The sequence below is a fragment of the Phyllobates terribilis genome, unplaced genomic scaffold (genome assembly GCF_046119375.1).
Source record: "Phyllobates terribilis strain yellow unplaced genomic scaffold, ASM4611937v1 Scaffold_1__5_contigs__length_1240528914, whole genome shotgun sequence".
Classification (NCBI taxonomy): Eukaryota; Metazoa; Chordata; class Amphibia; order Anura; family Dendrobatidae; genus Phyllobates; species Phyllobates terribilis.
In genome coordinates this window covers 1,127,849,064-1,127,865,098 of record NW_027362761.1, presented here as the reverse complement: position 1 = coordinate 1,127,865,098, position 16,035 = coordinate 1,127,849,064, and the positions used below count along the sequence as shown (strand labels likewise).

At 42.4% G+C, this 16,035-nt stretch overlaps 1 protein-coding gene across 2 annotated transcripts in view; it reads left to right on the top strand.

The window, feature by feature from the left end:
• Positions 1-16,035, top strand: part of LOC141161755 (uncharacterized) — a 1,209,981-nt gene that overhangs the window by 746,674 nt on the left and 447,272 nt on the right. Inside the window, exon 11 of one of the 2 annotated variants that reach the window (XM_073647037.1) lies at positions 3,313-3,459. The exons of the other annotated variant lie outside the window; for it this stretch is intronic. Coding sequence (XP_073503138.1) covers positions 3,313-3,459 — 147 coding nt within the window. The remainder of the gene's footprint in view (positions 1-3,312; positions 3,460-16,035) is intronic. 2 annotated transcript variants of the gene reach the window in all.

Below are 16,035 nucleotides of genomic sequence, written 5' to 3'. Positions count from 1 at the left end.
CATAAGACTTAACTTGCACTGGCATTGCGGCTTCTTATTAAATGCTACTGTTCTACCATTTATGAGGACTCTTGTCAAGTGTGTCTGGTCAGCAAGTGAAGCAACCTATGTGTCTGTGCCTGAGGGTGAATACCCCTCTGTGTGCCTGAGAGAAGCTGCAGCACATGGTCTATGGTTGCCCTGAGTAACGGTTCCCCCAGGATTCCAAAGAATTTATGTAACCTGTCTCGCCCCTATCTGAACCTAGTGGCGTGTGTGTAACAACTGTACAATGCTTTTTGTGCGGTTTGAAACTGCAGGCAATATAGGGACCTTCTTTCAGTTTCAGGAGGTAGTCCTCAAAGGCCCTAATGTTTGACACTCAGGAAGGTAATGGTCCCAGTACTTCAGACACTGATGGTGCTCATATCATTCCAGGTCAACATTTTCCAGGCAAGGCTCCCCAAACAGCGAAGAGGGGAAGATCACAAAAAAGGTGCAAAGTATGCTCCAAGAAAGGAATACGAAAAGACACAATTTGTGACAATTTGTGACACCTTTGTGAAACCTGGCCTTTGCATTAAGAACTGCTTCAAAGAGTTTCACATTTCCAGAAATTAACACTTTTTTTTACCCTGTTGACAAAACACACTTACAGGTGCATCTCACTTAATTGGAATATCATCAAAAAGTTAATTTATTTCAGTTCTTCAATACAAAAAGTGAAACTCATATATTATATAGAGTCATTACAAACAGGGTGATCTATTTCAAGTGTTTATTTCTGTTACTGTTGATGGTTATGGCTTACAGCCGATGAAAACACAAAAGTCATTATCTCAGTAAATTAAAATAATTAACCAAAAACACCTGGAAAGGCTTCCTATGAGTTTAGAAAGGTCCCTTAGTCTGTTTCAGTAGGCTCCACAATCATGGGGAAGACTGCTGACTTGACAGATGTCCAGAAGGCAGTCATTGATACACCCCATAAGGTCCCAGAGTTCCAATTTTTGTTTGGAAATCAAGGTCCCAGAGTCTGGAGGAAGAGTGGAGAGGCACACAATCTAAGCTGCTTGAGGTCTAGTGTGAAGTTTCCACAATCAGTGATGGTTTGTGGAGCCATGTCATCTGCTGGTGTAGGTCCACTGTGTTTTATCAAGACCAAAGTCAGCGCAATCGTCTACCAGGAAATTTTACATCACTTCATGCTTCCCTCTGCCGACAAGCTTTTTGGAGATGGAAATTTAATTCTCCAGCAAGACGTGGCACCTGTCCACACTGCCAAAAGTGCCAATACCTGGTTTAAAAACAGTAATATTGTGCTTGACTGGCCAGCAAACTCGCCTGACCTTAACCCCATAGAAAATCTATGGGGTATTGTTAAGAGGAAGATGAGAGACACCAGATCCAACAATGCAGACGAGCTGAAGGCTGCTATCAAAGCAACCTGGGCTTCCATAACACCTCAGAAGTGCCACAAGCTGATCGCCTCTATGCCACGCCGCATTGATGCAGTAATTGATGCAAAAGGAGCCCAGATCAAGTACTGAGTGCATTTACTGAACATACCGGTACATTTCAGTAAGCCAACATTTCGGATTGTAAAAACATTTTTCAAGCTGTTATAAAGCATTCTAATTTATTGAGATAATGACTTTTCATTGGCTGTAAGCCATAATCATCAACATTAACAGAAATAAACACTTGAAATAGATCACTCTGTTTATAATGACTCTATATAATATGAGTTTCACTTTTTGTATTGAAGCTTTGAAATAAATTAACTTTTTGATGATATTCTAATTTTGTGAGATGCACCTGTATATAATCTGATGTGCTCCACACAACTTACACATATCACATTATAAATTCATATACTATTAAAACCAAATGCACTATAATCATTACTATAAAACTATGCTTCTAGATAAATTCCTTGAGGGGTGTAGTTTCCAAAATTGGGTCACTTGTGGGGGGGATTTCCACTGTTTAGGCACATCAGGGGCTCTCTAAATGCAAAATGGCACGTGCAGATCATTCCATCAAAGTCTGTGCTCCAAACAGTCACTCCTTCCATTTCAAGCCTTGCTGTGCAACCAAACAGCAGTTTTATACCACATATTGGGTATCGGTGTATTTAGGGGAAACTTTTTGGGTTCCATTTTCTTCTGTTACCCATGTGAAAATAAAAAATTGGGGTTTAAAAATAATTTTTTTGGAGAAAAATTAGATTTTTTTTTATTTTCATCGTTCTGCGTTGTAAACTTCTGTGAAGCCCCTGGGGGTTCAGGGTGCTCACTACACATCTAGATAAGTTCCACGAGAGGTCTAGTTTCCAAAATGGGTTCATTTGTGGGGAGTTTCCACTGTTTAGGCACATCAGGGGCTTTCCAAACGTGACATGGTGTCTGCTCTCGATTCCAGACAATTTTGCGTTCAAAAAGGTTCTCCTTCCCTTCTGAGCCCTGCCATGAGCCCAAACAGTGGTTTTCCAGGGTATGGGCATACTCAGGAGAAATTGCACAACAAATACTGGGGTCCATTTTCTCTAATTACCTTTGTGAAAATAAAAAAAATGGTTCTAAATTAAATATTTTGTGAAAACAAATTAAATGTTCATTTTTTTTCTTCCACATTCCAATAATTCCTTTCCTGAGAAACATCTGAAGTGTTAATAAACTTGTTGAATGTGATTTTGAGCACCTTGAGGGGTGCAGTTTTTAGAATGGTGTCACTTTTGGGTATTTTCTGTCATATAGACCTCTCAAAGTCACTTTAAATGTGATGTGGTCCCTAAAAAATGGTTTTGTAAATTTTGTTGGAAAAATGGAAATGAAAAAATCAGTGGTCAACTTTAACCCTTCTAACTTCCTAACAAAAAAAATTGTGTCAAAAATTGTTCTGATGTAAAGTAGACATGTGGGAAATGTTTATTTATTAACTATTTTGTGTGAAATAACTGGTTTAAAAGGCATACAAATTAAAAATTGCAAAATATTCCAAATAAGCGCAAAAAATATCAAACAAAGTTTATTACTATCATGAAGTACAATATGTCCCGAGAAAACAATCTCAGAATCAGTGAGATCTGTTGAAGCATTCCGGGGTTATTACCTCATAAAGTGACATAGAATTGAAAAAACTGGCATGGTCAAAAGGGTGAAAACAGGCTTCGGGGTGAAGGGTGAAGGGGTGAAGGTGAAGTCTGCGTATGTTAAAATTTAAAAAAAAAAACTATGTGGGGTGTCTTTTTATATATTTTCCTGACTACATTTCGAAATTTTGGACAAATCTCCATGCGCCATTTTAAAACATACTGTGCTTCATTAACAGGTAGATGCTGTGATTTTACTTGCACAACATGGCTTTAAACTATGTGAAAAACTAGTTAAAACTATGCTTGCTGAAAGCCCCTTTCTCAAGAGTTGGAAGAAACAACCAAACAAACACAAAGTTATGATTCTTGCATATCCTGAAAAGGTATGAACAACTTATTAAGCATAGTAATATTATTTTGTATTCTTCAGTGAAAGCTATTGTGTTCAAAGTAAGAGATTGTCAGAAAATAATATATTTTTACCAGTGGCATAATGTAAGAGTGTAACAAGGGCAGATGCCCTATTTGCAAAATTCTTTCAAAATTTCAACACATAAAAAACAAAAGAAAGTAGCAGCAGAGAGGGACACTTTTTAAAGTGTATTGGTATCAATATGATGCCGATACAGCTATAGTGTCCTAAGCTGACTACTCTCCATCCTGTGGGCCTCAGGTGGCTGTACGCCTACAGCCTTCAAGGTGGCACTGTCCCACCGTAAACAGTGCAATATCATGGCATTGTGCTGCCTGTGATGGCCCTAAAGAAGAAATAATACTTTCTACAGGGTGTGCTCAAAGGCCATTATTTTTTAAGGGGGTATTATTACTGGCATAGGAGCAAAATACCTGCCTTGCCTCTTGTGGTGGCAATCCACCCTAATTTGCTGAATATAATGAGCAAACTGTTATGGACATCCACACTATATATACAATGCAAGGGCGTCGGTTCATAGTGGCAGACCACTAGACAGAGAAAGAGGGCCCGTGGGATGGCATCAGACCCTTTTATCCCCCATCAAAATTTCAAAAGTTTCTGCAGCCTTAGAATGCAGAAACGGTTGAATGCAATTACGTTCAGTGACTCAAGTCCATCAAAGAGTCAGGAGTTCTCTGCAAAAGTTGTGTGTCAGGTCTTGCAGAGGATGACTCACTGTCTGAGTTATTATATACATATATATATATATATATATATATATATATATATATATATATATATACACAGTACAGACCAAAAGTTTGGACACGCCTTCTCATTTAAAGATTTTTCTGTATTTTCATGACTATAAAATTTGTACATTCACGCTGAAGGCATCAAAACTATGAATTAACACATGTGGAATTATATACATAACAAAAAAGTGTGAAACAACTGAAAATATGTCTTATATTCTAGGTTCTTCAAAGTAGCCACATTTTGCTTTGATAACTGCTTTGCACACTCTTGGCATTCTCTTGATGAGCTTCAAGAGGTAGTCACCGGAAATGGTCTTCCAACAATCTTGAAGGCGTTTCCAGAGATGCTTAGCACTTGTTGGCCCTTTTGCCTTCACTCTGCGGTCCAGCTCACCCCAAACCATCTCAATTGGGTTCAGGTCTGGTGACTGTGGAGGCCAGGTCATCTGGTGTAGCACCCCATCACTCTCCCTCTTGGTCAAATAGCCCTTACACAGCCTCGAGGTGTGTTTGGGTTCATTGTCCTGTTGAAAAATAAATGATGGTCCAACTAAATGCAAACCAGATGGAATAGCATGCCGCTGCAAGATGATGTGATAGCCATGCTGGTTCAGTATGCCTTCAATTTTGAATAAATCCCCAACAGTGTCACCAGCAAAGCACCCCCACACCATCACACCTCCTCCATCCTTCACCGTGGGAACCTGGCATGTAGAGTCCATCCGTTCACCTTTTCTACGTCGCACAAAGACACGGTGGTTGGAACCAAAGATCTCAAATTTGGACTCATCAGACCAAAGCACAGATTTCCACTGGTCTAATGTCCATTCCTTGTGTTCTTTAGCCCAAACTAGTCTCTTCTGCTTGTTGCCTGTCCTTAGCAGTGGTTTCCTAGCAGCTATTTTACCATGAAGGCCTGCTGCGCAAAGTCTCCTCTTAACAGTTGTTGTAGAGATGTGTCTGCTGCTTGAACTCTGTGTGGCATTGACCTGGTCTCTAATCTGAGCTTCTTTTAACCTGCAATTTCTGAGGCTGGTGACTCGGATAAACCTATCCTCAGAAGGTGATTCTTGGTCTTCCTTTCCTGGGGCGGTCCTCACGTGAGCCAGTTTCTTTGTATCGCTTGATGGTTTTTGCAACTTCACTTGGGGACACTTTCAAAGTTTTCCCAATTTTTCAGACTGACTGACCTTCATTTCTTAAAGTAATGATGGACACTCATTTTTCTTTACTTAGCTGCTTTTTTCTTGCCATAATACAAATTCTAACAGTCTATTCAGTAGGACTATCAGCTGGTTATCCACCTGACTTCTGCACAACACAACTGATGGTCCCAACCCCATTTATAGGGCAAGAAATCCCGCTTATTAAACCTGACAGGGCACACCTGTGAAGTGAAAACCATTTCCGGTGACTACCTCTTGAAGCTCATCAAGAGAATGCCAAGAGTGTGCAAAGCAGTCATCAAAGCAAAAGGTGGCTACTTTGAAGAACATAGAAGATGAGACATATTTTCAGTTGCTTCACACTTTTTTGTTAAGTATACAATTCCACATGTGTTAATTCATAGTTTTGATGCCTTCAGTGTGAATGTACAATTTCCATAGTCAAAAAAATACAGAAAAATCTTTAAATGAGAAGGTGTGTCCACACTTTTGGTCTGCACTGTGTATATTTATATGTATATATATATACATATATATGTGTATATATATATATATATATATATATATATATATATACACATATACAGTGCAGTGCATATATGTGCAACCCTCTTATAAAATGTGTTCAAAGTGCTGCCCATTGTGTTGGATTGTCAATGTCTTCTCCCACTGTTGACACACTGATAGCAACACCGCAGAAGAAATGCTAGCACAGGCTTCCAGTATCCGTTATTTCAGATGCTGCACATCTCGTATCTTGATGTTATGGTCTGGTATATGGGGTGCAAAGATAGTGGGGCCATTCTTCATCAATGGAAATCTCAATGCCACTGGATATCTGAAATTGCTACATGATGATGTGTTGCCCTCTTTATGCATTGAAGATGGCACATTCTCTGAGTTTTTCCAACAAGATGGTGCACCACCATATTATGGGTGTCAGGTCTGAGCATTCCTACATGAACAGTTTCCTGGAAAGTGGATTGGTCGTCATGGACCAGTTGAATAGCCACCAAGGTCTCCCCATCTGACCCCCTTAGACTTTTATCTTTGGGGTCATCTGAAGGCAATTGTCTATGCTGTGAAGATACGAGATGTGCAGCATCTGAAGCAACGAATACTTGAAGCCTGTGCTAGCATTTCTTTTGCGGTGTTGCTATCAGTGTGTCAACAGTGGGAGAAGACATTGACAATCCAACACAATGGGCAGCACTTTGAACACATTTTATAAGTGTTCATAAACTTGTAAAAAACTCATGAAAGAATAAAGTTATGTTAAAACCAAGCATACCATTGTTTTTCTTATGAAATTCTCAATAAGTTTGATGTGTCACATGACCCTCTTCCCATTGAAAAAAATAAAGTTGGATCCAAAATGTCTGACTTCAAAATGGCCGCCATGGTCACCAGCCATCTGCAAAAGTTTCCTCCCTCCCATATACTAATGTGCCACAAACAGGAAGTTGATATCACCAACCATTCCCATTTAATTTAGGTGTATCCATATAAATGGCCCACCCGGTATATATATATATATATACAGTTAGGTCCATATATATTTGGACAGAGACAACATTTTTCTAATTTTGGTTCTAGACATTACCACAATGAATTTTAAACAAAACAATTCAGATGCAGTTGAAGTTCAGACTTTCAGCTTTCATTTGAGGGTATCCACACTAAAATTGGATGAAGGGTTTAGGAGTTTCAGCTCCTTAACATGTGCCACCCTGTTTTTAAAGGGACTAAAAGTAATTGGACAGTTGACTCCAAGGCTATTTCATGGACAGGTGTGGGCAATCCCTTCGTTATGTCATTCTCAATTAAGCAGATAAAAGTCCTGCAGTTGATTTGAGGTGTGGTGCTTGCATTTGGAAGGTTTTGCTGTGAAGTAAACATGCTGTCAAAGGAGCTCTCCATGCAGATGAAACAAGCCATCCTTAAGCTGCAAAAACAGAAAAAACATATCCGAGAAATTGCTACAATATTATGATTGGCAAAATCTACAGTTTGGTACATCCTGAGAAAGAAAGAAAGCACCGGTGAACTCATCAATGCAAAAAGACCTGGGCGCCCATGGAAGAAAACAGTGGTGGATGATTGCAGAATAATCTCCATGGTGAAGAAAAACCCCTTCACAACAGCCAACCAAGTGAACAACACTCTTCAGGAGGTAGGCGTATCAATATCCAAATCTATCATAAAGAGAAGACTGCATGAAAGTAAATACAGAGGCTTCAGTGCACGGTGCAAGCCACTCATAAGCATCAAGAATAAAAAGGCTAGACTGGACTTTGCTAAAAAAACATCTAAAAAAGCCAGCACAGTTCTGGAAGAACATTCTTTGGACAGATGAAACCAAGATCAACCTCTACCAGAATGATGGAAAGAGAAAAGTATGGCGAAGGCGTGGTACAGCTCATGATTCAAAGCATACCACATCATCTGTAAAACACGGCGGAGGCAGTGTGATGGCTTGAGCATGCATGGCTGCCAGAGGCACTGGGTCACTAGTGTTTATTGATGATGTGACACAGGAGAGAAGCAGCCGAATGAATTCTGATGTATTCAGAGCCATACTGTGTGCTCAGATCCTGCCAAATGCAGCCAAACTAATTGGTCGTCGTTTCATACTACAGATGGACAATGACTCAAAACATAAAGCCAAAGCAACCAAGGAGTTTATTAAAGCAAAGAAGTGGAATATTCTGGAATGGCCAAGTCAGTCACCTGATCTCAACCCAATTGAGCATGCATTTCACTTGTTAAAGACTAAACTTCAGACAGAAAGGCCCACAAGCAAACAGCAACTGAAAACTACTACAGTGAAGGCCTTGCAGAGCATCAAAAAGGAGGAAACCCAGCGTCTGGTGATGTCCATGAGTTCAAGACTTCAGGCAGTCATTGCCAACAAAGGGTTTTCAACCAAGTACTAGAAATGAACATTTTATTTACAATTATTTAATCTGTCCAATTACTTTTGGTCCCTTTAAAAACAGGGTGGCACATGTTAAGGAGCTGAAACTCCTAAACCCTTCATCCAATTTTAATGTGGATACCCTCAAATGAAAGCTGAAAGTCTGAACTTCAACTGCATCTGAATTGTTTTGTTTAAAATTCATTGTGGTAATGTCTAGAAACAAAATTAGAAAAATGTTGTCTCTGTCCAAATATATATGGACCTAACTGTACACTGCTCAAAAAAATAAAGGGAACACTCAAATAACACATCCTAGATCTGAATGAATGAAATATTCTCATTGAATACTTTGTTCTGTACAAAGTTGAATGTGCTGACAACAAAATCACACAAAAATCATTAATGGAAATCAAATTTATTAACCAATGGAGGCCTGGATTTGGAGTCACCCCCAAAATTAAAGTGGAAAAACTCACTACAGGCTGATCCAACTTTGAGGTAATGTCCTAAAAACAAGTCAAAATCAGGCTCAGTATTGTGTGTGGCCTCCATGTGCCTGTATGACCTCCCTACAACGCCTTGGCATGTTCCTGATGAGGTTGCTGATGGTCTCCTGTGGGATCTCCTGCCAGACCTAGACTAAAGCATCCACCAACTCCTGGACAGTTTGTGGTGCAACGTGACGTTGGTGGATGGAGCGAGACAGGATGTCCCAGATGTGCTCAATCGGATTCAGGAACTGCTGACACACTCCAGCCACATGAGGTCTGGCATTGTCCTGCATTAGGAAGAACCCAGGGCCAACCACACCAGCATATGGTCTCACAAGGGGTCTGAGGATCTCATCTCGGTACCTAATGGCAGTCAGGCTACCTCTGGCGAGCACATGGAGGGCTGTGCGGCCCTGCAAAGAAATGCCACCCCACACCATTACTGACCCACTGCCAAACCGGTCATGCTGAAGGATGTTGCAGGCAGCAGATCGCTCTCCACGGCGTCTCCAGACTCTGTCACGTCTGTCACATGTGCTCAGTGTGAACCTGCTTTCATCTGTGAAGAGCACAGTGCACCAGTGGCGACTTTGCCAATCCTGGTGTTCTGTGGCAAATGCCAAGCATCCTGCACGGTGTTGGGCTGGGTGCACATCCCGCACCTGTGGACGTCGGGCCCTCATACCATCCTCATGGAGTCGGTTTCTATCCGTTTGTGCAGACACATGCACATTTGTGGCCTGCTGGAGGTCATTTTGCAGGGCTCTGGCAGTGCTCGTCCTGTTCCTCCCTGCACAAAGGAGGAGGTAACGGTCCTGCTGCTGGGTTGCTGCCCTCCTATGGCTCCCTCCACATCTCCTGGTATCTGCTCCATGCTCTGGACACTGTGCTGACAGACACAGCTACCCTTCTTGCCACAGCTCGCACTGATGTGCCATCCTGGATGAACTGCCCTACCTGAGCAACTTATGTGGGTTGTACTGTAGACACCGCCTCATGCTACTGTACCTCTAGGGGTGAGAGCAATGGCAAAATGAAAAAGTGACAAAAACAACAGCCAAAAAGGATGAGAACAGAGAAATAGTCTGCGGTCACCACCTGCAAAACTACTCCTTTATAGGGGGTATCTTGCTAATTGCCTATCATTTCTACCAGTTGTCTGTTCCATTTGCACAACAGCAGGAGAAACTGATTCACACTCAGTGTTGCTTCATAACTGGACAGGTAGATTTCACAGAAGTGTAATTGACTTGGAGCTACATTATGTTGTTTAAGTGTTCCCTTTATTTTTTTGAGCAGTGTATATATACGCACGCCACTAGGTTCAGATAGAGTGAGACAGGTTTCATGAATTCTTTGGAATCCCAGGGGAACCGTTACTCAAGGAGACCATAGGCTGCAGCTTCTCTCACGCACACACTAGATTCAATTGCTGACCAGACACATCTGACAAGAGTCTTTTTCAAAAGTTTAACAGTGGAATTAAATCTGAAGCGCGGCCAGTGCAATTCTGGGATATTACAGCAACAATCTTCATTACAGTACAGTCTGAGTGTCTTGAGCAACCGGCTTCAGTAACAATACAGTAGTTTCTTCACAAGGCACAGTATTACAGTCACTTAAGTAGCATAATTCAGCATAGATGAGATCTCTTTGCAGCACACTTCTATGCATACACAACCACAGGCTTTTCCTTCACAAGGACATAAAAGTACACAGCATTCTTTATCCTGCATGGAGATGGAGGGGGGGGGGTTTGATGAGGGAGATGATCCCTATGACAGGATTCCATCCAGTCATTATCTTTCTCCCGATAATATGCCACACTGTTAGCTCAGGGAGTCTATCTGTAGAGATGAGCGGTGTTCGACTAGAACTGTTCGCCAATCTCAAATTCGAGCTGTTTTGGGTGGTGTTTGAGCCGTTCGACGAACGCGAACGATTTGCAAAATATTCGGCTGTTCGAGGTTATGTTCGATAACTGTTCGTGCACCAAAAGCATGTCCTGCATGTCTGGCGCTATTTAGAGCACCAATTATGCAGGGATTGTCTGCCACTCACTGTAATGCCACAGCCATGGTGGTTGTTGCATTACAGTGGTTGCCCAAATCGATGGGAACAGTGCTCACAGTGAAATATGAAAAGCAATTCAGCAGCGGCATACACCGGTACCCGACAATTTAGAGCAGAAAGAATAGAGTATCACACATAGATTAGATAGATAGAAACATGTCAGTCACATATATAAGAAGTACAGTGACAGTGTTGGTTACTGTACTTGTCATTTAGTGTTAAAGGAATTATTAAAAAAAATATTAGTGTTTTCATGCACCGTCTCTTTTAAAAAGCCGGCCGGCAATTCCGTATCGGTACCCGACAATTTATAACAGAAAGAATAGAGCATCACACATAGATTAGATACATAGAAACATGTCAGTCACATATATAAGAAGTACAGTGATAGTGTTGATTACTGTACTTGTCATTAAGTGTTAAAATAAAGGATTTATTAAAAAAAGACACTGCAGAGCGCAAGCATGCCTGCGCTCAGCAGTGTCTATGAAGGATGGCATGCAGGATGGCAGTGCTCAGCTGCCATCCAGCCTGTTATCTCGATGCCATCCCAGCGTGGGAGAATTCTCCTGCTGAAGCGCTGAGCGCAGGAGAATTTTCCCATGCTCTCAGTGACGTGCTTGAGGTGAGCTCATGTCCAATGAACTCAGCTTACCTCATGCACGTCACTGACAGCGTGGAAGAATTGCCTGCGCTCTGCAGTGTCTATGAAGGATGGCATGCTGGATGGCAGCGCTCAGCTGCCATCCAGCATGTCATCTCAATGCCATCCCAGCGTGGGAGAATTCTCCTGCTGAAGCGCTGCGCGCAGGAGAATTTTCCCACGCTGTCAGTGACGTGCATGAGGTGAGAAGAGTTCATTGGACATGACCTCGGCTCATCTGGATGCCGTCACAGGCAGACACTGAGGATCGCAAGCATGCCTGCGCTTCTCAGTGTCTGCGGCATGGCAAGCTGGATGGCAGCTTTCTGCGATCCAGCCTGTCATGTCAATGTAGCAGAGCTGAAGCTGTCGTGGGAACCATGGAAAGGTAATGATGATGTTGCTTTATTATTTTACTTTTATTGCAGAAGACATTGGCTTCAGCTGGAATGGGCGTGATTGTAAGTATAGTTTAATTTAGAACATTAAAAAATTGTGTTTATTTCAATTAAAAGACTTTATTCTAGGTGTTGTGTTTTTTTAAATACTTACTAGAAATTCATGGCGGTCATGTCTAATATTGGCGTGACCCCATGAATTTCGGGCTTAGGGCCAGCTGATAATGCCAAGCTGGCCCTAACCCCTTTATTACCCAGTGAGCCACCGCACCAGGGCCCTGGATGAGTTGGGTACAGCGCCAGAAGATGGCGCCTTTTATGAACGCGCCATTTTCTGGGGTGGCTGCGGACTGAAATTTGCAGTGGAGGGGGGGGGCCCAGAAAGCTTGGGCCTCCCTGCGCTGCGGATTCCAGCCCCCAGCTGCCTAGATGTACCTGGCTGGACACCAAAATAGGGCGAAGCCCCACGTATTTTTTTTTTCATTATTTCATGAAGCTACCTTCCTCTTCAACTTCAGCCAGACTGTAAACAACTTCCTCATAATCCACCTGGTGCTCTGATAAAATACTCCCTGTCTCCTGTAACTGTGTTAACCCTTCTAGTTGCTGGATTCTTCTGGAGTACAACACTTCCTGTCTCCTGTGCTTGTGTTACTTCTGATAGTTGCTGGATGCTTTTGAAGCAACAGCACTACTTCTTCATGTCACACTCTTCCCTCCTTTTTGAATGTCGTCCTTGACACTCGTCTAAATTGGTCAATCTGACCAATTTTGTGACAGTGGTGAAAGTTGAATAACTTCATATGCAGATTGGCATTGTCAAATCGGTATAACGTTCATAAACATTGATAACAACCTATTCTTACAACCATTTTCTTGTAGGACGCCTGTAAGAAATAAACAATTAACACAATTAAAACAATCAGCATCTCTTCAGTTGGAGCTTTTTGTACGTCTTCAACCAGCTCTCTCTCACTAGGCTTTCACAGTTCTTTGTTTCTACAAAGTATTTTAAGGAAAATCAAAGCATGAAAACAAGTCTTTCCAGTAGGACACATCTTCCATACTGCCTCTCGGTGGTGAATACCACTCCAGTGGGCTTACCTAGTCCTTAGGCAGAGATACCTGTTTCCAGTCAACGGTCCTTGACACTTGACTCGGTTCACCAAGTGTCTCATATGCCAGCATCACGTGCCTGCTCACTCCTTGAGTCGACATCCTCCTAGTGGGTTGTTCCTGAGATACCATGGGTTCTTTGGTCACAGGAGTTTCTTCCGCCGCAGTCATTTCCCGTGCTTCCTCAGATGCTCTTGGAGCTGCCTCTGTAAGTTCATGTACTTCTCCTGAATCGCCTGTTTCTGCATGGTCTGGTAATTCCGCTCCTCCTGAGTGTCGATTGGTCTCTTCAGGGACTGGTGTTCGATCGTCAGATCTGAATTGGACTTCATCTGTTCTCCTTGGTACAAACTCTGGAGCCTCGGGACTTAGTTCACTCTCCATGAGGATGGTACATCCCTCTCTTTGCTAGTCCGGGAAATACAACGGTGTGTTCCCTTAGTCGATCTTGGACGATGTCTGTCTACTTCTGGGAAGTCTTGTTGTGGTGGGAGATAATCACAGGGTAGTAGTAAATTCCCATGGATTATTCTGGTTTTCTAGTCTCCCGTTTACAATCGGATTTCATACACTGGGCTGTCATCAGCTTTCCTACTTACGACCACATACACCTTGTCTTCCCAGTACGAATGAAGTTTTCCAGGACCGCCTTTCTCACGTACGTTCTTGACTAGCACCCGGCTTCCCGGTGCCAATTCTGCTCCATAACATTTTCGATCATAGTACTCCTTACTCTTGCTCTGCGCTTGCGTAACCACTTTGGACGCTATGTTGTATGCCTCTGCCATCTGTTCCTTCCATTTCCGAACGTACTCCGGATACGTTCTGTAAATCTCTGACACCAGAGTATCGAACATGATGTCGATTGGCAGTCATACAATAGGAAAAAGGGTGAGTAACCAGTTGCATCGCTCTTTGTACAGTTATAGGCATGTATCACTTTTGACAAGGAACTCTTCCAGTCTTTCTTCTCATCAGCTGTTAAAGTGCGCAACATCGACAATAATGTCCGGTTAAAACTTTCCACTTGTCCATTACTGTCTGGGTGATAGGGCGTTGTAATGGAATCTCTGAATTCTACAGTACTTTCCTAGAGCTGGTTCTCAAATTCTCTTTCTTGGTGGTGGTGTAACCTCGTAGGGAACCCACACCTCAAAGCAAAATCATTGAAGATCTTCTCTGCCGCTGTTCCATCATATTTATTGGTGGTGGGATATGCTTGGGCAAATCGAGTAAAATGGTTCATCACCACCAATATGTATTCGTAACTACGTCTCGAGATGTAGAAAGTCTATTGAGACCATCTCAAACGGATACGTAGTTTGGATGTTGCCCACAGGTGCCCGGGTTGATGTGTTGGGACATTTATCTATCAGACACCCACACTCCCTGGTCACGTACCTCTCATTGTCTCTCTTCATGTACGGCCAGAAGAAACGTTCACAGACCAAGTTGGTTGTCCTTTCCACTCCCAGGTGTTCCATGTTTTCATGGAGTTCTTTGAAGAGCAACCTACGGAATACTCTGGGTAGTACCAACTGCCGATTTTGTCCTCCTTTACGATATAGGATACCATCTTCACTGAGGTAGAGCTTCGTCCATTCTTTAACTAAAACAGATACTGCTGGTGACTCATTATCTCTCTCCCGTTTACTTGGAAACCAATTTTGGTCCACATAAAGTAGTATTCTACCAATTATCTGATCTTCCTGTTGCGCTCTATGGAGTTTTTCCTTTTGATAGTTGTTGAATGGACAGGGGGTGATCTTGTTCTCTCACTTTTATAGTGGTTTCCACCGTCAACAGACACCACAATGGTTTGTCTTCCTCTTGGTAAGCTTGCACTGTTTGGGTAGTGCTCTTAATTGCTTCCAGACTGAATTCCTCCGAGCATTCTTGCATGAACTCCTCAGGCTCTAGTGGCATTCTCGACAATCCGTCAGCATCCGCATTGCATTTTCCTGGCCTGTACTTGATGCTGAAATTGAAGTCAGCTAGTTTAGTGACCCATCTGTGACCCATTGCATTCAGTTTGGCTGTAGTGAGTAGAGATGAGCGTTGTTCGACTCGAACTGTTCGCCAATCTCAAATTCGAGCTGTTTTGGGCGGTGTTCGAGCCGTTCGGCGAACCCGAACGATTTGAGAAAAATTCGGCAGTTCGAGGTTATGTTCGATAACTGTTCGTGCACCAAAATCATAACTGGATTTTTTCTTAGTAATGATGAAAATTAATGTTAATACGCAGTTTGAGTGTACAGCGGGGCGGGGAGAGGGGCAGGGGATGGATCTCTGCAGGAATAATGAAGATCTCCATTTTTTTTTCTCTTTCCCGCATTTACAGTGGGGAGGTGCAATCTGTCAGCCTATCAGCAGCGCACACACGGAGCGAAGTGCTTTTTTTCACACAAGCAAGGGCATGTGTCATTGGCAGTGTATGTCACATGTCCTTGCCCTATAAGACCAAGCCATTTTCCCCGTCGCCACCATTTTCTCACTGCTGCAGCTGCGTGTTAGACGGCACCGCTGTTGCTGTGTGCGCTATACCTTGTTAATTTCAAGCCAATTTTCGCACAAATCTACAGATAGCTTGGGAGTAGGGAAAAGTTGTGATTGCAGTCCTTTTAAGGACTAGGTTACAGCATTTCCTACGACTTTTATCAGGCAGGTCTGTGCTCTTAAATAGATAGGTTGTGGGAGTAAAGGCTAATTGTAATTGCAGTCCTTTTCAGGACTATGTTACATCAGTTCCTATCAGTTTTTGTCAGGCAGGTCTGTGCCAGTGCTGTGCAAGTTTTTTTCACAGCATTTGGCTGAATCTAGCAAAGCTAATCCTTTTTGGCCTATTGCAGAGTGTGTTAGTCAGTGGAGTAGCCTATCTGTGTTGCAAGATATACCACCTGTGTATAGAATACCAATTTTTTTACTGCACCTAGTGAAGTAAAATCTTTTGGGCATAGCATCATTCTATTAGTCCATCTA